At 34.2% G+C, this 25,539-nt stretch overlaps 1 protein-coding gene across 3 annotated transcripts in view; it reads right to left on the bottom strand.

Moving 5' to 3' along the window:
* rps6ka1 (ribosomal protein S6 kinase a, polypeptide 1) overlaps nucleotides 1-25,539 on the bottom strand; it is a 105,614-nt gene that overhangs the window by 67,027 nt on the left and 13,048 nt on the right. For 2 of the 3 annotated variants that reach the window (XM_068214461.2, NM_001077775.2), the window contains 1 exon segment: nucleotides 17,177-17,221. In XM_068214461.2, the coding sequence (XP_068070562.2) occupies nucleotides 17,177-17,221 (45 nt within the window). 3 annotated transcript variants of the gene reach the window in all.

Below are 25,539 nucleotides of genomic sequence, written 5' to 3'. Positions count from 1 at the left end.
CACACGAGACAGAATGTTGCAGGACTGCTATACAGTTTAAAAAAGTTATTAAAAAGTTATTATTATGAATTATAGCTAGCAAAATTTTATGTTTTTTTTAAAGCATGACAGTAAAACACAAACCCTGTTATAAATGTTTTAAAACATACGCTTGTTTGTTGTAAAATATTGTAATATTGACAAAAAATATATATATAATAATTTGTGCATCTCCTGACTTCAATGCGCAGCCATGCTGCCGTTGAAGATGGTGTATTCTGGGAAATTTTCGTACCCCTTGGTTTTGAGTGTGGTCCTGAAAAATATCTGTTTCAAGGGGTATCTAGCCCTTCCAATTAGCCCTACACCTTTAAGCTAAAGAGAATTGGGATAACCCAAAAAGAGGTGTAGGGGTAAGGGAAAAGGCTATAGGGTAGAATTGGGAATAGGCCTAAGCTGTTTTCCAATCAAGTTTAACTATTAAGGTTTTGCAAATGAAAGTGATTTGACATCATTGTTTACAAAATTAATTTTGGCCTTGGGTTCTATTTGCTGAAATGTTGCCATTCAAATGAGTGAAAATGTGTGTCAGAATTCAATTAAATTACCTAAGTTACTAAAACAACTATTTATTTTATTGACTGTACTATATCTATCAATTTCAACGGTCACACTAGAGTTTGTGTGAGTGAAATTCTGCCATACGGCGCTGTGAAAAGAGGAGGAATTAAACGAGATGATTAGACATTTAAAAAAGCAAGTGATCGGTCTATATTTAAAATTTCTGTTCTGAGAGGTCATGTTTTGATCCTCGATTGGTCTCACGCCGTCAAGTGATGCAATTTCGCAGGTCAAGAGTTCACCAAGCTTGAACTTTGCACTACAGTGACCTGCGAAACTTGATGCATGACCTTGTGTTTCTGGTCTGACGCATTCGCATACGTATGAATGGAAGTCTATAGGAAGGAAAGTCCAGTGTGACGGCAGCTTTATTCCTATTTAGAATCACCAGGAAATCTCTGAACTATTACTACTATCACTATTAATGAGAAGCAGCCCTTCATGTCCACTTAACTCTGAATGTGATGAGTTGTTGCAGCAGCACCCCAAACATAAGCTTTAATTACACAGATCCTGAGAAACACACTCTCGTCCACAGAGCAAGGTTCAAACGCACGACGAGCCGAGGGCATCAGATAACATCAGTGCCACAAAGCGGCCGAGACTGCTGAAAAATTGATGAGCAAGCACAAGAGTTCCTCTTCAGGGAGGACGACCTCAAAGAGATTTCACTCAGATGCTGAAAGTGATATGAAATTCTCTCTCTACACACACACATGCTTCTCTAAAACACATACACAGATGTCTGTAACATACTCACTGACTCACGCACACTCACGTATGGTGTGTAAAGCACCCCAGCTGTGCAGATCGAACCTAAAAGGCCATTATCTAACATAAGAGCGCAAACTAATCAAATTCACACCAATGGAAAAGACATTATTACTCAGCCCTCCCTTTTCTATTGGGAATAAATCACACACACCCACATGCACACACTCAGATTTAGATCCCCCTCTTTTCACACAGCAGTGTTGTATTTTAAAGGTCTTAAGTTAAATCCCATGTGCTTCTGAAATTTCACAGTGCTGCAGGACAGTTCAATGAAAAATGAAATACTTTGTCAACATTTACTCATCTTTATGTTGTTTCAAACCCACATGAGAAGTTTGGTAGAAATGTCCAAGATGCATACCCCACATAATCTAGCATCAACTATATGATATTGGAAAAAATGACATTTTGTTTTACTGCAATATACAGTAAAGCAACAAAAAAAAAATCAACAGATGATAATAATAGCTGTATTTGGAAAGAGTTTCTCTGCTTTCTGCTTTGGGAGTTTCTCTGCTTAGAAGGAACACACTCTAAAAGAAACAAAAATTACTTTTGAATAGAATAACCTTACTAGTATTTTTAAAAGTATTTTTAGGGTTTAATGGGCCCAGAGTGCAATTTATACGGCGATTCGGGTGGTCAAGTTTTTTGGTTATGTTTAGTAATATGCCTCAGAGAGCCAAATGTATACATTTAATTAAACAACACAAAATTTATTAAATCAAACTTGTTATAATGTTTTCAGTGTTTTGAGCGAAATTGAGTGGTTCTCAACGACATTTGTGATACTAAATAAACTGCGACCGGTTTGCTTGTATTTTTATTCTACCGTTTAACTTCCATGTGCGAGCCAGTGTGAAATAAAATTCAAACTATGCATCTAGTTTTACAGACATCTGCAAACTTCTTTTTAAGTTTTGTAAAAACTTACGCTGTCTGTTGGTGCTCTAGATTTGCTGGTTTCAAACCTATGAATTAATATTTTTGGCGCAAACATGCATTCACAATGGTATAAACCATTATAGGGGTGGTCGAATGAGTATTGAAGCTGTATTATTTTAAATATTAATATTATTTAAGATACAGATCAGAGCAAACTATTTCTTAACTGTTAAAGGACAGACGCCCGCATACATCTTGTTTTGATGTCCTTCAGGGGGATCAGACTGACCCACCACTCCCCTGCAATTCACACCCTGAATGGGCCCAAAAAATTTGCTTTCATGCAAAAGTATGTTAAAATTTCATTTTTAATTCTCATAATTTTTTCTAATAAGTAATTTTTATTTACTTTACTTTTAAATGAGCCACATTGCCACTATTTCAATAATTTAAATGAGAAATATAAATATCACAATACTTTCTATATTAATAATAATAATATTCACAATACTAATAATATAATTTATAATAATTTAACTATAAAATATTAATAATACCAATAACAATGATAGTAATAATAACAACAAAAACAATAAATATAATAATAATAATAATTTTATATAATTTAAATAATTTAAGATTTCATTGTGAACAATACTAAAAACATGACACACACACAAAAAAGATTATTACATTTTAGCAACATTGTATTTTTGACAGTAGAACAAAGAACTGATTTATTGGCATTAACTTAAGATCTGCATTAGGTGACAGTTAGTGGTGCGTAAATAAAAGCCTCTTCCGCAACAAGCACAAGTGTTCTATCAAATATTAAAGAGTCTTTGTAGAGATGCATAGTGTTTAATCTAGGGTTAAGCAAGGTCCGGCCAAACAACAAGAGGCAAGCAGATAGAGGGACCACATTGAAGATTACAATTACAGCAAACTAAAGTTTCCCAAATTTTGAACAACCTAGCTAGCCTTAATTTACATATATTCTGAAGTACAGTATTAAAACAACTGGTGGTAATTTCCTTAATTATTCTGGAAAAATAAACAGATATTTATGGGATTTTTAACCCAAAGATGAACGTTCTTTGCTTTATTATTTTGCTTTAGACAAATGTTCTTGGCGCTTCATATGAATTTGATTTAGTAGTTAAACCACACAAATCACAGGGAAGGTTTTTGGTTCCTTTTCTTGACTTTGAACATCTCAGGATTGTTGCTGTATATAATGGGTCAGACAGCTGTAAGATTTCAGCTAAAATATCTTTAAGTTGTGTTCTGAAAATGAACAAAAGTCTTGGGGGATTAGAAATAACATGGGGTGAATTAAATTTCTAGTTATCCTTTATATGGCAGCGTAACAGTCTAAACAGGTTCAGATAATTTTCTCAAAGCTGGACTCTTCTGTAGTTACATATTGTACTAAAATTGAAGGAAAATAAAAAAATTGCTATTGAATATGAAAATTTTTATCATTTTTAAGTGAAATGCCAATGGTCTAATCCAATTGAATGATCTATGCTAAGCTAAGCTAAGCCAAGCTAAAAAGCTCCAGCCAGAGCCAGAAATTACCTACATGGATCCAAACAGGTAAAACTCAACTAAAGTGGCTTTGTAAGTTGTGTCTACAGTATTTTTTAAAAATATATACATATATATCCCTTACACATAAGAAAATTTGAACTAAAATCTCCCTTCTTAGCAATCAAACCTATTATCACGATTTTCAACAAACACAAGAACAACTATTTATCAACAATAACACACTAGAAAAACTATTCTACTTCACTGATGCTTTATTAGATTACATTGCATTTTGTTTTGCCTTCAGCTTGCAAACATAATGTTAGAGCTTGAAATAATGCTTAGAGTAAAAGACTGATTATCTCATGATCCACAGAGAGAATGTTTATTCAAATAGTGAGCTTCCACATCCATCAGCCTCTTTCACGTTAACACAAACACCTCTCACAACAGTTTTTATGGCAAGACTCCATTCGCTCTCATTAGTGCCAATGGTCCGTATTTATGAACATGCGTTCATTAAAAACCTTTTACTCCAACTCTGACAGCTGACAATGAGCTGCAATGTTTCAGTGAACACGTTTGTTCCTCGCTCTCCCCGTTTAATGCATCGAAATCTCATGCTGTTGCCATGCCGATTATAAAACACCATGACAACAAGGTCAATACAGTCAGCAAAGCGGCACACGGCAAACACACAACAGGGGCAACATTCATCAATTTAACAACATTTCCTAACAAACAGGACAACACTTCATGTGAAAATCAATTATGGATGAAGCAAACACAACCGCATGAGTGTGTCGAGGGACTTTTAAATGCAGAGAAGAAGCAGAATTAAAGTTGTATGTGAAGGCCTTCGAGTAAGACCAATGATGTAATGACGCCATTTTACATTCGAGTTCATTCAAAAACAAAATGTTATTCACACATACAATGACTTGTACATGTTTAAAATAAAAATGTATGCTATGCTAATATACGTTGTGTGATATAAAGTTGAAAATGTCATGTCGATACATGAATATTCTGTTGTCGTATCAAAACATTACCTTATTTTCAAAGAGAAACTAAGTGCATAAGCTATTAATTTTGCAGTGATCCCTCGCTATGACGTGGGTTTTTACATAATTTGACATGCTTTTTTTCTACAGCACATTGTGTTCTGCGTCCTGACTGGCTGTAGACCATGTCAATCAATCTCCTCCGTACCGTATCTATCGTAAACAGTACAGAATGCATTCAGCTTACCAAATTAACATAAATCTTCCATCGCTAGCAGTGTGACTCTAAGGTGTTGTACTGTATGCTTGCAAGTTTTCTCCCAATAGCACTCAAAAGGCAGAGAAAGATGCTAATCATAGCACAGAAACTGAACTTCTGGACATGCTAAAGAAAGGTAAAAGTTGCGCAGCTGTAGGGCAGCATTACACAAAAAATAAATGAAGATTTTTGGCTTTGATGGTTTTGATCTTTGGACTTGTTTTTCTACGAAGGTTTGAACTTTGAGAGTGTTTAAACAAGAGAGAAAAGTGTGAAATGTTAATGCCTGTCTGAAAAATGTGTATAAACTGTGTTGTGAGGGGTTTTATAGCCTTAAAACATCTATAATGATTGTAAAAAATAAAGCTGACTACTTCATGGATTTCGCCTATTAAAGGTTACTTTTAGAACATAACTCCCATGAATAACGAGGGACCACTGTATTGTTTTTTTTTTATTTACTTGTGAAATTCTTTTTTTAATAGGCAAAAAAATGCTCCCAGATGAGTTCAAGACGGTTTCTGTGCATTAAGCAAAAGGTGTGGGAAAAAATGAATGAAACTCTGAAAAAACTACTTGCACCAAGCAAAAAATAATAATTAAATAAAAAATACTATTCTTCCTAATGATCAACAAAATGATTTTTTAAATTCTGGAGTCAAATTTTTTAATTTTTTGACAATCATATTTGAACAGTTTGCCAGATCTTCATGTTCTGAAAGAAATTTTTTTTCAAAATTATATTTTGGGTAAAACCCCTGTAGTCTTCTGCTTTCAAGCAACAACTTTGTCTGTTTTAATATCTGTTGATTATTTCTCTCCTGGCTCTCTAGAGAATAAGCTGCAGTTCTGATAGCACTTTATAAACAGGACAAACCACTGGACGTCTCCCACAGGGCTCGTTCCTGCTTTTGAAAACCTCTCAGAACAAAAGACAGAACAGAATTTTTAAACAAACTTCAGCAAAACATACTCACAGAAAGTAGAGCCAAGAAGATTGAACTCTACCACTAGGCTAGATGAGAAGCTTTATACATTCATCAGAAGATATTGACTGGTAGTTTAGTGCTTCTGCAGCTCTACAGAGCTGAACTGTCTCATACAGGACCAATTTCTCACTTTCAATTTTCACATGAGCTTTTGATTCTGTTCCAATCTCAGCAGCGACTCTGGAAATGACTCCATAAATTGGCCAAAATCACTAGCAGAAATGTTAAAAATCAGAGGACTGACTAAAAAAAGGCAGTATTTCATCAATAGAGTCTTGATGACGATGTAAAATGAGATTTACTATAATCTTTTTAAAAATAATTTCTGAAAAGTCGCCTGATAAGATGAAAAAATATAAAAATCAAAATCATCAGACAAATAGGAGTCTCATTTGACTGTACAAAGAAAGAAAACAGGAGAACATCCTGAATATAATCTCAACATAAGGAGCCACCCTAAACAGAATGATCTCAGATGTTAGAGCATGTTGTGACTAGAGGGCACAAGTCATGCAAAATATTTGCCAACCTCAACATATCTCACTAATTGCAAGGAATTATTTAAAGATTCTCAATCCACACATGGCCATTAAGGCATCCCGCAGGCAGCATTTGACTGGCCAAAATGTTCACAGTACTTCAAAATGCAGGATATAAGGATTATAAATATATTCTTACTATTAAAAGCCTGTTTGAATGTATATCTTCTGTTTAACATGCAGATTATGAAATTTGCTGTAAATGTTTGTAATGAAGCAACAAACACACGTAAACTGCTTATAAAAGTGAATGTTTATGTGTCGTGTCATAACTAAGCTCTTACTGTGATATTTCTGAAGTAAAAGGTGCCAATAAACATCACTATTTTTGTACAGTAGAGGCTGAAAATAAGTCATACCTGTGTTTTTATATATGTTAAAATACAAAATACAACTGTAAAAACATTTGTTGGTCCTTTTTGTTGAGCATATTATGATTTTGCCATTAGCCTATATTTCACCATCCGCAATTTACCTCTGAAGCAAACAAGGTTACTCTGGTTAAGTAAAGATATCTCAGTAACTCCTAGCTAAAATAAACCTCTCCACTAATTCAGTTGAAAAGATCGTCATACAACAAGGAATTTAAATACTTTTTTAAACTAAAAACTTTTTGTAAAATGGTTTCTGGTTTTTGCACTTACATATTTTTTATTTCAAAATAAGAGAACAATTTAATATATTGTATCAGTGCAATCTATATCATGAAATCACAATCTTCCCCTTTTATGTAAGAATTACAAGATTTAAATGTAGCCCATGGATACTACATGGATTTTGGAAATTATGCAGGCGTCAAAACATTCGGCAATTTACTGAAATTTCTCATTTATATGTTTACATAAACAGTTTACATGAATGTTCATTTTACGGTCAGTCTGAGTGATTTACATAGTTTAATAGTTTATGCTGTTGACATAGTTTTTTAATATTTAAATTCTCAGATAAGAAAATCAAATTTTTTAATAAGCTAAAGACTTTTCAAGCTGATAGTAAAATTACTAGTAAATCTATTTTCTAGAATAAGGAGTAATAGAGCTACAGTACTTTAGCTATTAAGAATTATTAGCATAAATCATAATCAAATTTCCAGGGCAAAACTCAAAAACTCCTATAATGCAAGTTATGCAATGCTAAGAATAGCAAAATATAGAGGAACCGCCTGACTTGCCAAAACAAGCCTTGAGGCAGAGGAGGCTCACCTTATGGGAGGATGAGATCTGACATCCATTACAGCCAATTTCTGCCAAGTCTCACTCTAGAAACTGATGCAACTTCTCAAGATCCATGTGTGCTTGATTCAGGGTAGTGGAAAGGCATTTTAGTCGTTTCACTCAACCAACCACATTTCAAGTTTTATTTGTTTTATTTTGGCTAGAATAAAAGCAGTTTTTGATTTTGCTAAAAAACATTTTAAGTCAAAATTATTAGCCCCTTTAAGCTATATATTTTTTCGATAGTCTACAGAACAAACTATCGCTATACAATAACTTGCCTAATTACCCTAACCTGCCTAGCTAACCTAATTAACCTAGTTAAGCCTTTAAATGTCACTTTAAGATATGGAAGTGTCTTGAAAAATGTCTAGTAAAATATTATTTACTGTCATCATGGCAAAGATAAAATAAATCAGTTATTACAAAAGAGTTATTTAAACTATTATGTTTAGAAATGTGTTCTCTGTTAAACAGAAATTGGGGGAAAAATAAACAGGTAGCTGATAAATCAGGGGAACTAATAATTCTGACTTCAACTGTACATGTATTGAGTTTAGAAATTAATTTCAGAAATATAATTTAATAATATGCAAATGATTAAAGGACTTATGTGCATCACAATTTGTAAAGTGAAATTTTCTTTTAGTAGATGTATTATACAAGTCCTGCTGCAGTGCTTCTAATTGGACTTGCATTATAAACCTTAAATAAAAGTTAAGAAGTGATTTATTTTATTTTAGGTGTTAAGTTTAAGCGTTTATACTCTCAAACTCAACCAGCATCAATCATTAAAATGTTACAAAAAATAATTCTGCACAGAAAAAGCAAAGAACATTTTAAAATAAGAAACAATAAGTCAGATCCTGTCTAAACGGTTTTGTAGTTTTCATTTTACAATTTAGCTAAATTAACTAATGTTTTACTAACTATGGGAGCCGTAATGAAATAAGAATACAATGCAAGTATTAGCTCTACTGTAAAAGATCTAGGTGTTAGTTATATTAGACAGCAACTTAACTTTTAAAAATCATATCTCTCGTCACAAAAACTGACTTTTTTTCATCTGAGAAATAAGTTACAAAGCTTTCTATCCATCTCAGATGCAGAAAAGCTAGTCCATGCTTTTATGACTTCTAGGCTGGATTACTGTAATGCTCTGTTCGCTAGCTGCTCAGCATCCTCTTTTAATAAACTTCAGTTAGTAGAAAATGCAGCTGCCAGAGTTCTTACCAGATCAAGAAAATATGACCATGTGCCCCCCAAATTAATCCTCCCTAAACTGGCTGCCATTTAAGTTCCGTATTGATTATAAAAAAATTGCTTCGTACCTATAAAGCTTTAAATAATCAAGCTTCTGTTTATCTAACCAAACTTCTGTCTCGCTACAGTCCAACCCGCTCTTTAAGATCTCAAAACACAGGGCTTCTGGTATTACCAAGAATAGCAAAGTCTGATAAAGGAGGTCGATCCTTGTCATTTATGGCTCCTAAACTTTGGAAAAGCTTTCCTGATAATGTCCGAGGCTCAGACACAGTATCTCAGTTCAAAACTTAAAGACTAAATTTCAGTAAATCATACACACAATGCAACACATAATGGTATGATGCATGAGTGTGATGCATGCAGGTGAGTGGGCCTGACAAACCACTTGTAGGACATTCGTATTGTCTTAATGCTCCAGGCATTTTGTTAGAAATACTCGTATGCTTTATATGTTTGTGTCTTGTGAGTTAGTACCCTGAAACAAAGTGTTCATAGTTTTCTGTAATGAAACAAAATAAATAGATGTAATCTAAATCATAGTTTCCACCTAAATACATAGTTTTCCCATTTGCCCACCAATTCATCAACGTGTTCATTCATTCATTATTACTCACACACTTAGTGCTCAGGCAAAAATGATGAAACAAGACAGGAAAGAGTCTCGACAAAAGTCACATTCTAACATATGTTAATACCAAGTTGAAACCGGGCCTAAATTATGAAGAATATATTAAATTAACCATTTCTAATTATAATAAATAAATAAAATGTTCACACTGTAGTTTCAAATAATCCCATATTTAGAATCCCAGATAGCCAGGGGTAAAAGGAGAGACTGTTAATGACAAAGGAAGCAAGATGTGAAGGTAAAGCAGTATGAAAGTGAGATGAAAGTGAAAAGCCATGAAATAGAGATGATAAGATCTCATTAAATTCTCTGTTCTTATCATCTAAGACAGTCTTCTGGAGTCTCCGACATGTCACGCTTGACTCTGCTCAACTCAAGACCTGGCTGACAGAGATTCCTGGACATGCAGCTATTTATTCCTGCTATCTGTCTGGGGGAGGGTTACAGTAGAACCGGGTATTATTAGCAGCATTCATGCATAATATCGATACTACAGCTCAAGTCGGAATAGCCTTGTACATCTGCTTTCAGATCTTGAATAACTCATGCTCTACATGCAGTATTTATTATTCAACACAATAGTTGTGTATTGGCAAAAAACTTGTCAAACTTGTCAGGTGACAGCCAATTAGAGAGCTTGTTATCTTCATCAACCATGGCCAATCTGCATTATTTTACCTTTACAAGTGCAATGCTCAAAGAGAAGCTCAATAGAGCAGCTAAAATAGAAAGGCTAAATTAACAAGCAATCCAAATACTATTATAAAAAAAGCTAACATTAGGAAATCAAAACCGAACTGGCATTTTAACAGCTAACTTCCAGTAAAATCTCTACTTTTAATTTTATTTGTTGCTCCAGTTATGCGTTTCTGTTTTTAAACTGCCCTTGCAAATGCACTTTGAAATGCCATAAATGTATGAATTCCTAAAAGGATTGTTCAGCCAAAAATGAAAATTCTGTCATCGTTTCAATCACCCATCAAATTTGTTTCATCTGTTAAAAAGAAAAGAAGATATTCTGAAGAATGCTGGTTGATGGGGCCAATCAATTTTCATAGCAATACATTCCTACTATGGAAGTCAATGGGTGCATGTGCATTCAACAGAAATATAATAATAATAATAATAATAATAAGTGTATATATTAAGGGAGAGTACATGATCAGGTATGTGTTTTCTTATTAAACTACCCTTTTAAATGAACTTTCTGAACGTTCTGGTAATTTCTTTTTTAATTTGAATGATTTATTGATGGATTCCTATTTCCTTTAGATTTTTTTAGAACTACTCGATCAATTAACCATTGAAATATTGCCATTTAATCAATTTATTTAATTTATAGATTATTAAATACATTTGCAAACCCATCCATTCATGCCTTGGATTATTTTTTAATTAACTTGTAGATTACTCTAATACTTTATTACTCTGTCCATGATAGTGATGATCTCCACACGAACACTAAAAGGGTCAAACTCCATTTATTTACAGTTCAGAAAGCAGCAGAAGCCTCAAAAACATCTTGCAGATGAGCAAACATGCTAAAAAAACACATCTTTCAGATGTAAATGCAAATCAGGGTTATTGTGTGATGTAGGTCTACACAGCATATTAAAGAGAGAGAGATGAAAAAAGAGAAGAATAAAAATTCACCTTTAATAAGGCAAATTGGTACCAACACATTCTAGACAGCAATTTTAATCTGCGTATGAAGTAAAAACTACAAGAGTTCACCTCATTAACTGTTCCTGTTTTTTTTTTTTTTTCAATAACTGATCTCTTTCATCTTCATGTTCACCACTTGTTCCCACTAATCAACATCCCTTAGACAGAATGTTCCCTTACAAAAAGAGGAACAAGATTATTTAAAATAACTGCATAAAGAGACCAAAGACAAAACCCTCAACAGGCACAAATCCATCCATTTATTCACACACCCCAATTTAACATCCGCAAACATGGACAAGTGAAACAAGCCATGGCCTTTTGAAGTGTTCACAGTGAATCTGCCATAACACATCTGCTTTTGTTTGTGCGTGGCCTTGTTTCGTCTCAGATTAGCTTCAGTGCATAGCTGGATTGTTTTGCCGGCCCTGTCCTTCCAAACAGATTGACTTCACTGTATTTATGATGACCGTAGATCACATCCAAGTTCATCGACAGTTAATCGACCCTCACCAACGACCTGATGCTGACATGAAACGAAATAAAAAGTCATGTGATTTATTCCAAGTGCTCCCACAACAACAACAACCAATAAGCATGTATCAAGGGGCGCAGTGACAGTTCGTGAGCTGGTGGATCAGTAATGGCTTCATGAATCACAGGCTCTGGCTGTTATCATGGTGTCTGCTGCTATGGGCCCATATTTGTTGCACGAGTTCTGTTAAATGGGTTTCAGGCAGCATTTGGAAAATCTTCAAAACTTGTCCAGGTCAAATACTGCCAACAAATCATGAGAAATTCTTTATGGTGTGAACATTAAACCTACTTTTAGCACAGTGGTTCTTTCTCTGGTGGTCAGGACTCCTTTTGGGAAGAGTCTACAAATGAACTACAAAAAAGGTAAAACAAGGTTTACAATAGGGCTGTGTGATTTGAGGAAAATATCTACAGTAAGTGCAATTTTTTGACAGACATTGGGATTTCGATTTCTGATTTAATTATGTAGTAAAGCTTCATCTCAATAATCTGTAGTGTAGCTTTTTACTGCTAAAATACAGTGAGTGTTAGTTAATAAAAGGAACTGAAAAGATATCAACTTACATTAGCAAACAACTCTGAAATTGTATTTTGCTTGCTACTAGCTTGTCACTGGCAATGGAGGAATTACCAACCTACGTCACACGGGTTCCCAGTTGCAAAAAGAAACCAGTTGAAATAGCAAACATATCGTGTTGTGCAGTAGGATGCCCAATTCGAAAATAGAAAACCTAACTTTTACTGTACACCACACTGCTTTTAATGCCAACCGCAGACGTTTTTGGCTAAAAGGGAGCTGAAAGAAGTGAGGACCTAATTAAAAATGCTGGACTCTGCAGTTCTCATTTTATATCAGGCAAGTTCACGCTATGCTTAATCATACACATTACTCGTTTTTGATTGCAGCAATGATTTCAGCAAAAACAGTTACATATGTTTAATTCAACTGCGTACACTGAATGCTAAGAATGAATCGTGAAAGAGTAAGTTCTGTGGAAATATAAATTTCGAATTTATAATTCCGAATTCCGAATGAACAATAACCTACGTATAACTCAAAAGTTATATTCTTTGGTTTTTAATTATATAATTTCATTAACATGCCAGCTAGGAGGGACATTTAACCTTTGTCTTTCTGACTACAGGCTAAGCCAAAGTGGTGCAAATGTTTTAAATGGCTCCATCTTTGTCTTCGGGTGTTGCTTTTATGCTACAGAAACCCTATGTTGATTAACTTGTGTGGTCAGTAGCTGGGCCGGTTTTTAACACCTATGCCATGCTGACTCCAATACTGAATTTGCATGCTTTGTTTAGCCATCTCCCCTCCTCCTAACAGGACAATATCGACAGGACATCTTTGTCTTAATTCAGACTCGTGATAGAACTTGCAGACTGCGGACCTCCAGTAGGCTCTGCGGACACATGGACATCCAAAAGACGCTGTATGACTGCAGATCAACCAACACGTCTCAATGAAGGAATTCTGCTTGTTTCGAGTCTCCTGGACTGGTTTCTCTCTTCTTATTCACTCATTTATTTTTTTACAACAGTTCACATACCCTGTCATATGAGTGCAGTGTCAGAATGCAGTTGTTTTATTTGTTGATGATTACCCAGGCCTTGTATAGCTCTCTCTTTTTTTTTTACTTGTTCTTGGCTGGGCAGAACCCCGGTTTTTAGCACTAAAAACTGTTTGTTTGTAGTAGTTTGTGCAGCATAGTTCAGTTGCGCAATTCTGATTGGGCAGAACGAAAGTGCGCTCAATCAATTGGCTAGTAAGTCTGTCAGTCACACACAGACGGCAGTCACGCATTTGCTCTGAGTGGGGGAAGTTAAATAATATATATATTTCATATCGCAGCCTCTTGCAATTATCTAATTTAGTATATCTAATCTAATTTTGATTAATCGCACAGCCCTAGTTTACATTGAACAAAAACTACAATTAATCAGTTTAATAGTTATCATGAACTTTATCAATGTGCATATATACTGTATGGAGGAATTTCAGGGGATTTTTACAAACTCGTAAATCATTTAAATGTGTAATCACCAATTCAGTTAATGGGATTCAAAAACTGAATTGTTTTGATTACATTATTTAAATGGAAAAATTACTGACAATTCCTTTAAACTGTATTTAACTTAAAGAAATTTGATCTAAAAATATTCATAGAAAAAAATTAATCTACTATGTAACCTATTATTATTACCAAATGTTATTGTTAAAAATCTCAATGCAAGGAAGATGCATGATCCACATGCAAGTTTTTCAAAACGACTCATTTTGCCTTTGGAACAATAAAACATCTATTGTTTGTGTCAAATAAGAAACATCTTTACATTTTATTTGCACAGTCTGTCTCAGTTTTTTTTTTTACTTTGTTTAAGCATCAAAGTATATCTGTTCTACTGTCTTTAATTCTTTGTTATTTTTAAGAGATCAACATATTATGAGAATCTAATGGCACCACAGAGAATAAAAAACCCTAAAACATGAGCACAATAGCACAATAAAAGAAAATTGACATGCTGTTTTAAAAGAAATATCTTAATTGCCATTGAAGAGGCTTCATTTTAACAAGACAGGACATTACATGTGCAGTAAATCGTTTATATTGAATCACTTTTGTCAAAGCACCCTGGAAATGATGCATATCATGGCCTATGCCGAGAATAATGATGATGATGCACTAACCATAACAAAAATGAATGCAATTTATTTTAAGAAATGTCAGGAAATAACAACTAAAATGTTAACAAGCTGTATTTACACAAATGCATGCTTATTAATCAACAGCTAATGAACTACCTTCACTAATTGATGATAATATTTGCATAATATTTAGTCATTCACAAATGAAGCTGCAAAGACTAGTGAAACTACTGCTTAAAGTGACCATATGTAAGTTTTTCTTTAATCAAATATCCCAAAACACTAAAACTGTGCTAAATAATTTGCTATATGTGAATGGTTTGTTATAGAAATCTTATGAAAAATGTTTGAATTTAGAGAAATAAGCCATTTTACCTACTAGTGACACAGACCATGTCCTGTTTCACAATGATAAAGATGTCATACTGTAAATCCTCAATTTTCATTGTGGTTTCATAAAAACATTGAAACCCCAAAGACATTTATGCTTTAATATATGCTTATTACACTACACATAGCAGCAATATAGCAGGATTCTATATATATATATATATATATATATATATATATATATATATATATATATATATATATATATATATATATATATATAGGATTCTAAGATGTGCTTCCTCACATGATCCTGACCGGAAGAACCGGAATCAGTTGACTACGCCATGATAAAAGCTCAGTGTACATATCTCTTCAGCAGTCTCAAATAATTTCAAAGCTTTCAGCCTTACTTTGCTTCATATTACTATGATAGTAAGTTTTGAATCTTTTAGCTCATCCATGAACATGATTTTAGCAGGAGTCCTTTAGAATGCAATGAAGACTACAACTCCCATGATTCCACACTCATTAAAATATGCCTTTGTTGCAAATGTGTGCCCTCTAGCCGAGAAAATGACATCCTGTGCCTTTAAGCGAGGTCACTTTTGTCTTTGGACAGACTAAATTAAAAGCCCAAAAATATCTGTCGACAGTCTCTGGGGTTTTATGCATCACAGGACCTTGACCAGAGCTTCACTGCAGTCCTGAGGTGAGCTCACCATTCAGAAAGATGAAGAAAAGCACATGCTGCTGCTGCTGCTGCTGGAGGAGACAGACTGTCTCTTTGTCCAGCACATCAGGCTCATGTTACACATACATTTTTTTTTTAAATACAGGGATCTGTGAGGGAGCAGGAAAAAGGCTTTCCTCATACAGTTAGATAAAGTCAAGATTGACCGAGGAACAGGCAAGTAATTTGACCCGTTTAGACACCCAAAGAGGCCTCTGAGTCTCTGAGCCACAACTCTAAATCTACAGTGCTTGTTCCATCGATTGTTTCAGAAAGCTGCCAATAGACCTCAGACACTGCTGTGAGACAGAAGCTGCTCTGAGGTCTGTCAAATACGCCACTCACAATCCTGGCTCATACACAAGATCGTAATTCAATCTCATAACAGATCTCTACAGCAGGACCTGTCACTTTTGATCTGTGAAAAGGACTTTTCAAAAAACATATAATAAATGTAAACATTTTTTGCCACACATGTCGAAAACTAAAAGTAATTTGTAGAGGAAAGACATCAGAAATAAACAAAAACCGAACCGTGGTTCCAAAACCGTAAACCAAACCGTGCCTAGTTTTCAGTGATGCAGTGTGGATGGAAAGCTATTTAGAAATGCTAGGTGAAACGCCAGTCGGGACGTGGATCATCTTTGTTCTAAAACACGGCTTTAAAAATAAATTGTACTAGTGTAAACGCGGCCTTAAAATGCCTAATGCCAAGCGTAAGATCAGAGGAGACCGAGCCTTTGCTGTGGCTGCTCCCACACGATGGAATGCTCTCTGCCTCTTTATATAAGGCAGGCCCCTTCATTGTCTTTGTTCAAATCCCATCTCAAAAATCTTTTTTCTTTGGCCTTTGACAATTAATTTTATATTTGTTTTGAATAGTGTTTTTTATATATCTTACATATGTGTTTGTCTTCCTTCTTTTAAATATGTTTTATAAGTCTTGTGTTGTGTTATGAACTCCTTTTAATTTTCAGCACTTTGTTCTGCTCGCTGGAGGTCGTTCATGAATAAAGTTTGTATTATATCATAATGTAAAAAAATACAAAACACTTCATATTTTTTCAGTTAAACTACAGTATTCACTATTACAATATAAAAAAAACTTAAATCAATTATTTTTGTTAGATTACTGCATCATTACTGATTAGACTGATAAAAATGTAAAAATTGTAAAAAACTGACTGATATACAAAAAAACAAATATAAACTCTTTTACCGAGTTTGCAAATTACCTATATAATATGAAGTTTGTGTGAAATCGAAAATGTACGATGTTTATTTTGTTTGTACACATTGTTATTCTTTAGGTGAGCAACTAATCAATGCAAGTAAACGCACTAAAAAAACTTTGCTTCTGACCATTTGCTTCTGTGTTTGGGGTGTCCGTCCTGCGCTGTTAACTTCAATATTCTTAACCACACCCCTCTTACAATTCGTTTGCTATGAGAAAGAAACTCAATGATGAATAAGTTCTTTTTGTTTTTAATATTGTTTCTTTAAAACTCTTATGACCATCCTAAACAAGTTGGTTTGTGTTTTTTTGTGGTCAGTTGAATCCTACCTTTACAGATGAAGAAACTCCATCCTCAGTGGTGCTCTGCCCATTCTGCAAGAAAACCAGACAGAAATTCATGTTTAAATGCACACACAGTACTAGTTTGGGTATGAATAGAAAGTATTTTACATTTTCCATATTTTACAATAACATTAACAGTCATATAAACCAAAAAAGCCACTTTTGAGGTGCCACGTGGGAAGAAGAGTGGTGATTAATCATTAAAAGACAGTGATCTCGATTAGAAAACACCCACATGATCTTATTCACAAATGATGTAAATGTAAATGATGGTCAAGTATGATCAGATCTGTGTTTGACCTAGAGAGCAGCTGTCATGCGTAGTTATGAAATGACATAAGTGTTTCAAACTGTAATTTCCATGCTACAAACATTCAAATTATCACAGAAGTACTGGGAAACTGTTCATTAACATTGGTGTGGTAGTTCAAAGTGCAAAATGAACACTTTATTAATTAAATAATACCAGTGTTGGTATTAGCTTGATAAGCTACAAGCTACTCATCGGGAAATACAGAAATCCGTTTTCATCTAATAAATCTATTAAAAAAAAAAGTCTTTTTCTGGAAGATGAATTTAACCAATAAACAGAAGTGTGGAATGACGAACATGTCAAAATTCTCCTATGTTATTAATTAAGCCACCTGCAGTTGTACTCATGAAAGGTACTATTTGAAAGCTTTGTTGTTTATTTCACTTATTTGGCAACCATTAATCATCTCCTGGGAAATGGTTGGAAAAATGTTGTTTTCCTTTTGGGAACAACATCACAGTTAAGGGTTAAGCATATAAGTACAAGTTGTATAGTGTGTCATTTAGGAATGGGATGATAACCGTTTTCAAGGTATACTGCGGTTTGGAAAAGTCAAGGTTTTAAAACCGCCAAAATTATTTGCTATACCATTCCTAAGGTAAATGTATTTTTTTTTTTTTACATTATTTTTTTTTTTTAGGACAACAGCATCTCCAGCACAAAATCTCTCCAAAGATGCTGTTTTAAATTGTAAATAAATCTGTGTTTATGAAACTAATGAAGACAGCAGAAGTCAATGATTCACTTATTTAGTCTGACATTTCAACTGTTATAAAAAATTTCTCAAAATAAAACGTATTGTGTTCAAAGGGGAAAAAAGTTTTTGTTTTTTACCCAGACATTTAAAAGAATATATTTTAGATCTGCAATCACAATACTGTAAAATCATGATATTTTTATTCAAGGTTATCATACCGTCAGAATCTTATGCCTACAGTGTCATTTGGGATGCATGGACTACGAAATACTAAGCATTGGAAGAGTCGAGGTTTTAAAACTGTAAAAACATTTCTGTTATATGTTCCTATGGTATAAGTAAGTTGTTTTTCTAAACAACAATTTCATTTAGTTATGTATTCAGGGCAACAGTCTCTCCAGCAGAAAAGGACCCTCCACATCAAAAGCTACTGGTGTCAGCCCACTTAACTTAAATTAACTTACACACCAAAATCCTAGCGTGCTATAGATCTGAACAGTGCAGTGGCTTTATTGTATATCTATAAAAAAGATCTCCAAAGATGCCTTTTCAAGTTGTAAAGAAATCTGTGTTTTCTAATGGAGCAATTTGATTATTTGGCCTGACATGTTTACAGTTCCAAAATACTTTAAATCTTTCTTAAAATATAATGCATTTTGTTCTATTGGGAAAAAGTTGTTTTTTTTACCCAGACATTCTTTACTTTACAGCAGTAATCACAATTCAGTAATACTATGACACAATTATATATAAATCCAAGGTTATCATACTGTCAGAATCTTACACCGGTTCATGCCTACCCAATCCTGCATACAAAATCCCAATATTGTAGATGTCAAACAAGTGATGTGAACTGAATAAAGACACTGAATCATTAATTCAAACTTTTCCATTTCATATTTAATGATGCATTTCATACATAGATTGCAGCTAATCCATATTTTTCAAAATCAGTATTGAAATGACTTCAGATATCTTTTCAGAATTGTAAGAGAATCTATTTCTAACACACGCAGACACACAACACAAAACAAATGTCAAATGTTATCCTCAATTTTGTGCAACACAATTGGGAAGCATTTTAAAAGGGCTCATTTTACTTCATCAAGTTTAATTTGATTAATTGTATGCAAAATAACTGCAAGCACGTAGCCTTTAAACTAGTGTACATAAACATTTTGAGGACAGTTTACAGCTGGATCCTCTGGCTTATCGTGAGAACAGACACGGCATGAGTGTTTGCGCATGTGTGAATCAATGTACTTGAAGGCTCACAGCTGTGGTGTCAAAAATCATAAATGCGTGTTATGTCTAGGTGACATAATCAATGGCTCCCAGGGCATTTATACAGACTTGGTTCCTTACATCACATCCACGCTCACTATCTGTGAAGAATATGCCCGAGCATCTGTTCTGCCCACAAGTTGGATCTTCTGTAACACCAATTTCACAAGATGTTTACTATTATGTTTACAGTGATTCACTGTTCATTTTGTGTGCTTATAGAGAATAGAATAGATCAAGCATAGAATCAAAGTCTGGCTACAAATGAATCCTAAAATAATCCTGTGTTATTTATTATAGTTAGGTTTTGAGATTGTACATGCTATACTTGAAATGCAGTGTTAAATAAATCATGAAAAACTAACCATTTTAATATTTTTACATAATACTGCTGTTGATTACAGATGGTGTATTTGTGCACAATTACGTTATTCAATTGACATAGCAATCTTGACTGAACCACAATCCTGCAACAAAACAATAAATTCCCATTTAAAAAGATTAATCCCTTCAATTGTTCTCATTTTAAGAGGCTACTTCACCTGTATTTAAACCACAAGAAAGAAAAGATGCACATTTTTGATTCAAGCTAACTCCTATAAAAATATTATGGATTTATTATAGGAAAAGTGTTCTGACAATAGCCCCTTTCACACATACACACCTTTCTGGAAAATTGCCAGCAATTTTCCGGAAAGGTTGTATGTGTGAACAGGTCCTTTTTGAAAATACCGGTAAATTCGTTCTGGCTATTTTCCGGAAAGAGAAGTTGTAACATTACCGGCAATTTGCCGGAATGCTGCGCTGTGTGAATGCAGAAGGAAGATTGCCGTAATTAGCGCGTGCACGTCTAGAATGTGCTGACGTGAGACGTCTGCTTTAGCCAATCACAACAGTCAGACGCATTTACGTCCGCGCGGTTTGTGAGAATAGAAGCCTTTGAATATTTTTCCAGACACATTTAGCTGCTAGATGTTACTCAGAACACGTTTATATGTTCTTCTTAATGCCAACTGTGTAAATAATCATCGATGAGATGCTTATGATAAGCCGTTGTTTGTTTACCTTCAAGCTTTGCGTTTGCCTGTGAAACAGCCTGTGAGCGCCTGCACACGCACATATTATGAACATCTCGACATGCGAAAGTGATCCAGCGAAAGTTGTTCACAATATTGATCATCCACAGAGTTTGTAATTTAGTAAAATGTTTACAAATACAAGCGCAGCCGTTTAAAGCTCATTTGTGGTGAATGATGTCAGAATTTACCGGTATTTTGGAATGGATGTGTGAATGCTCTTTTCCGGAAAATTTTCGTAACGTCCTCGCCGGTGTGAACAGCGCTTTTTTGAATATATGAAATTTTCCAGATATTTACCGGTATCACTGTCATTTTTGCCATTTAGATTAAAAATATAATTGTGTGGCAACTGTGGTTCAATTTCAATTATCATGGTATTCTGTTTTTATTTGTAGGTAAATTTTCATATGGGCAGTTTTAGTGTTTTGTTAAATCTGTATCACAATCACAAATCGTTTTGATCGTCTAATAAATTCATAAATAAAAATAAAACGACAAGATTTGTTAAAGCTCGGGTCAACCATGGCTTATTATTATATGTATATAATATTACAGTGTGATGTCTCAGCTGTGTTTTCAAAAATGGCGCTTCCTTTATTTTTATTCTCCTGGCTTGTGCATGAGCTAGTGACCTATCTCAGTAAACCAATAGCGTTCAGTAGCACGTCTCGCTCCGTCTTTTAGTACCCTTTTATTGTGCTAGGTACCCTTCCGAAAGGGTACCAAAAAAGTGGTACGGTATGGTTCACTTTTTGGTACCTTTTGACAGTGGAAACGGCCATAAAAGCGTACTGAACCGTACCATACCACTCAGTGGAAACGGACTATAAAACACAAGTAAAGAACACTTCCTTGTGTGGTTTTCCTTCATTTCTCCCATAGAACAAGTATTTACCTCTCAGTCAACTGACCTTAAAACTAAAATGATCAGAAACAAACAGTGAGAGAGTATTCATAAAATTGAATAAACATGAATATGCAGAAATGCAATCTATCAAAGAGTTCTCCCATGAGACTACAATCATGTCCTATTAACACTGGCTGCTGCTTCAGTTTCATTCAAGACAGAACCTTGAGCAAGGAGACAGGAAAATGAAAGAGACAAAAATACAAATGTTTTACAAAAGGAATTGGAGGAAGGAAGAAAACACGTCTGGCAGCTCAGAGCAAAACTAGAAAAACAGACAGAGATCAAGGATTTGTCACATGAAATCAGAGCGTTGTTCGCTTATGCTGACTTCAGATCGATTTACTCAAGGGCTCTGGAAGTTATGAAGCCTCGCTTTAAAAAAGCCAAGTCAATGACACTTTTGACGACAAGAAACACAAGAGGTCTGAGGAAAGGAGTTTCCGTGGAAACTGCAAAGACCTTCGGGCATTGTCTCCAAACTGTGAAGAGAACCTCTGGCACTCCACACACCTTTCTACAACAACAACAACGACAACCTCAGTTGGGATGCCAAAACTAGAGTTGTGCAGACCGAAGATAAAACGGCCAGAGATATCACCCGCTAATGCCACTGACAATATCAATTGGATATTTACTTTGTGAGCAGCTTCAGAATCTTAAGTAGATTTATCTTTCATCTTTTCTGAGAGAATGTGTGATGGTAATGGTGTGACAGATGGAGACAGCTCTGTCTGTTTTTGCTTTTACTCTCTGTAGTGAATCATTGACTGTGGACTGGCATACTGAAGCTCTAGTGCAAAGTATGTGGATAACTTGTGTGATTATTACAAGTTGCCTTTATAAAGAAAACTGTCACTTTGCAACATGCTTTTTGTTATGTTTTTTGACAAAATTACAATCAAGAATTGGTGCACAGTTCATGTCATGATTAATCTACAGTATAAAATGTGTAAATAGGCATGTATGAACTAAATTAATGATTAAATAAACATTACAATAAGCTCAAAGGGATAATTTATCCAAAACTGAAAATGCTGAAGACAAAATATAGATATATTGATATTTTGAAGAAAGCTGGAAATGGAAAGCCATTAACTTATTTGTTTTACTTATGTAAAACAATTGTTTTAGCTTTCATCAAAATATCTTATTTAGTGTTTAACAGACAAAGAGGTATAAAAGTATGGAAACCATCCCTTTAAACCAGGTAATCTTACCATGAATATTACCATATTGGTCTCGAAGACTTGTTATGAAATGACATTAAAAGGAAAACCCACCCTGATCTCAAGGAAACATAACAATTCAACATTTTGTCAGTTTAATGGCTAATTTATAAGAATTTATGCTAGTTCAGTATGAAAATGTATAATATTTATAAGGAAGCATCATTGTGAGATGAACAAACCATACTAAAATCTACAAATGAGATTGTACAAATAGGAGCTGGGCCGATAAACGACTTAATATCAAATCACAATATAATTTATGTCAATAATCATAATAAGATCAGGACTTTTTTTACTCTATATTGATCTAAGAGCCAATCACACAGCAGAAATGTGCATTAATGGGAATTAAAGTGTGTTGATATTAGAGATGTATCGATTTGTCAAAAATATGTTACGGCATTTAATGGACGCTCAAATTTTTGTGGCTTCAGTCATTGTTGGGGTACTCTTAAAGCTAAAAGCGTTAACAACTTATACCGAAAAATCTATAGTTATCGTTCAATAAGGAAGATAATTATCGAGAAAACTGCAGAAAAAAAAGAAAACAAATTTAATAATATTTATTTATTAAAGAAAAAAATAAATAAATAAATAATGCAGTAATAACCAATCGATTAACTACAGTACATTTACCAAGTAACCGAACTGAATGAACTTCATTCATTCATTCAATTTCTTCACGGCTTAGTTCTTTCATTAATCTAGGGTCGCCACAGCGGAATGAACCGCCAACTTATCTAGCACATGTTTTACACAGTAGATGCCCATCCATCTGCAACCCATCACTGTGAAACGAATTGCTTAGGGCACAAAAGTAAATTTATAACGATTTGTGGAAGATCTGTCCTTAGACTTCACCCAAAATATTTGTTTTAGGGGTGTGTGCCATCTTCTATTATTTAATGTGCCATCCTCAACACCTGCTGTTTGTAATAGGATGCAATACTTTGCAGGGGAACTTCTAAAACTTTTGAGCAGAAATTAACAATGCCTTGAAGATGATTCTTGTTATTTATAGAAAGTGAGGAAAACCAACCAATAAAGGGAAAGACAAGATACTTTCAACAAACAAATTTTAAGTCATAAGAACTCACATCATTAAATGAGCTGTCTTTGATAAGCCTTATTAATAATTGTATGTGCGTTTTCATCAAATTTAAAACCTCACTGCAACAATCAAAAAATGTATGCAAAAAAAAAAAACTAAAAAGGCAGCAAAAAAAAGCTCTAAATACTGTACGTTTGATATTTCTTTATGTTCTTTATTTATGTTCTTTATGTCTTCACAGAGACTGAAAGAACCTGCTATTTTATTTTTATTTACAAAACCTTTACTGTTAATAATGGGCTAGTACTGGTGCTAATTTAAATAAAATGAGTTGACCTTTAAAACCATATGTGTACATTGTGGCTCAAAACTATGTAGCATTTTCTTATTTTATATAATTTCTGATTGTACCGGATTTGACTGGGACATTCACAATGTTTGCCTTTATAGTTCAGACCTCTTTTCTGCAAATATAAACTAGTTATATAAAGTAATGTTTTAGAAATCTGGAATCAGTTTTTGAATCAGTCAAAATGACAAAATTTTGACATATTTTTTTGTTGTTCAAGTTTAAGTTGAGCTTTATTGTCATTATACAGTATGTGTGGACATATAGTGGAACGAAATGTTGTGTTTTGCAGGACCACGGTGCTACATAAAAAAAAATATATGAACACAACACTGTGACTGGACGTAAGAGCTATATTAAACCTATACATAACGATAAACTAACTATACTAACCACTGACTATGCATATACTACAAGCTATACACATCATCTATAGACTATACAAGTACTTTTACATAACAATATTGTGCAAGATACGTTTTTGCCATATTGCACATTTCTAACAATAAGCAATCTATTACTAAGGTTAACCCTAAAGAAAAAAGGTTGGGGTTAGTCGAGTCAGAGGCAAGACCATCTACCAAGCAATTCTAGATTAAAAACAGTAATAATTTATGCAATGTACATTTATGGTGCTATCAGCACAGAAATGACAGGCTCCAGCTTTAATTTACAGCTTAATTATAAAAGAACCAATGTGTGCTTTCACAAATCATTAACAAAGTGTTTCAAAGTGAGCCGTGAACACCAGATATCTGTAAGAAAACTGATAAGGGAATATGAGCTGTGCTTAATTAACGCCACACACACATTTAACACTTACGACTCTGATGAATACAGCTTATCTAAAACTTCATAAAAGATGCACAGATCATCTACTGATAGATTATGTTTGATAGTTGTTCTCTCTAAGATATAAGAAAGAAAAGTGTGCCTAATGTTAAACGTATTAATAAAATAAAAAGAAATCAATGATATTTCAACATGGGAAACAAAATGTAGGCAAAGAACCTTTCGTGTACATATATTTTCTAGAAAAACAATCAAACAAATGATTAATGAGAAAAAGAAAGCGCACACACAGATCACAGTTTGAGTATATGCAAAATGTATGTGCAAACTAAAGTAAAAACACAACATAACAAGCTCTCGATCAGGGCTGCTGGTCACAAGCGACCCTGAAACTCTTTTCCTGACAACACCATGCAAATGAAGCGCTAAAAGAGCCGTCTGCACAAAATTAACAACATCTCTCCCATAATGTGACCCTGTTACAGAAATAGCCAGCGAATAATTGGGACCAAACTGTTCCTCGGAGAGGTGAGAGGAACTGTGTGTGTGTGTGTCTGAGGGAGAGATAGAGAGGAAAAGAGGGGGAATGGAGATGTGAATAGAATTAAAAGGCTTGTATTTTAAGTGACTTAGCCATTCATGAA

The sequence above is a fragment of the Danio rerio genome, chromosome 17, assembly GCF_049306965.1.
Source record: "Danio rerio strain Tuebingen ecotype United States chromosome 17, GRCz12tu, whole genome shotgun sequence".
NCBI lineage: Eukaryota > Metazoa > Chordata > Actinopteri > Cypriniformes > Danionidae > Danio > Danio rerio.
The sequence above is the reverse complement of the archived record's forward strand: the minus strand, read 5'-3'. Positions and strand labels throughout refer to the sequence as shown.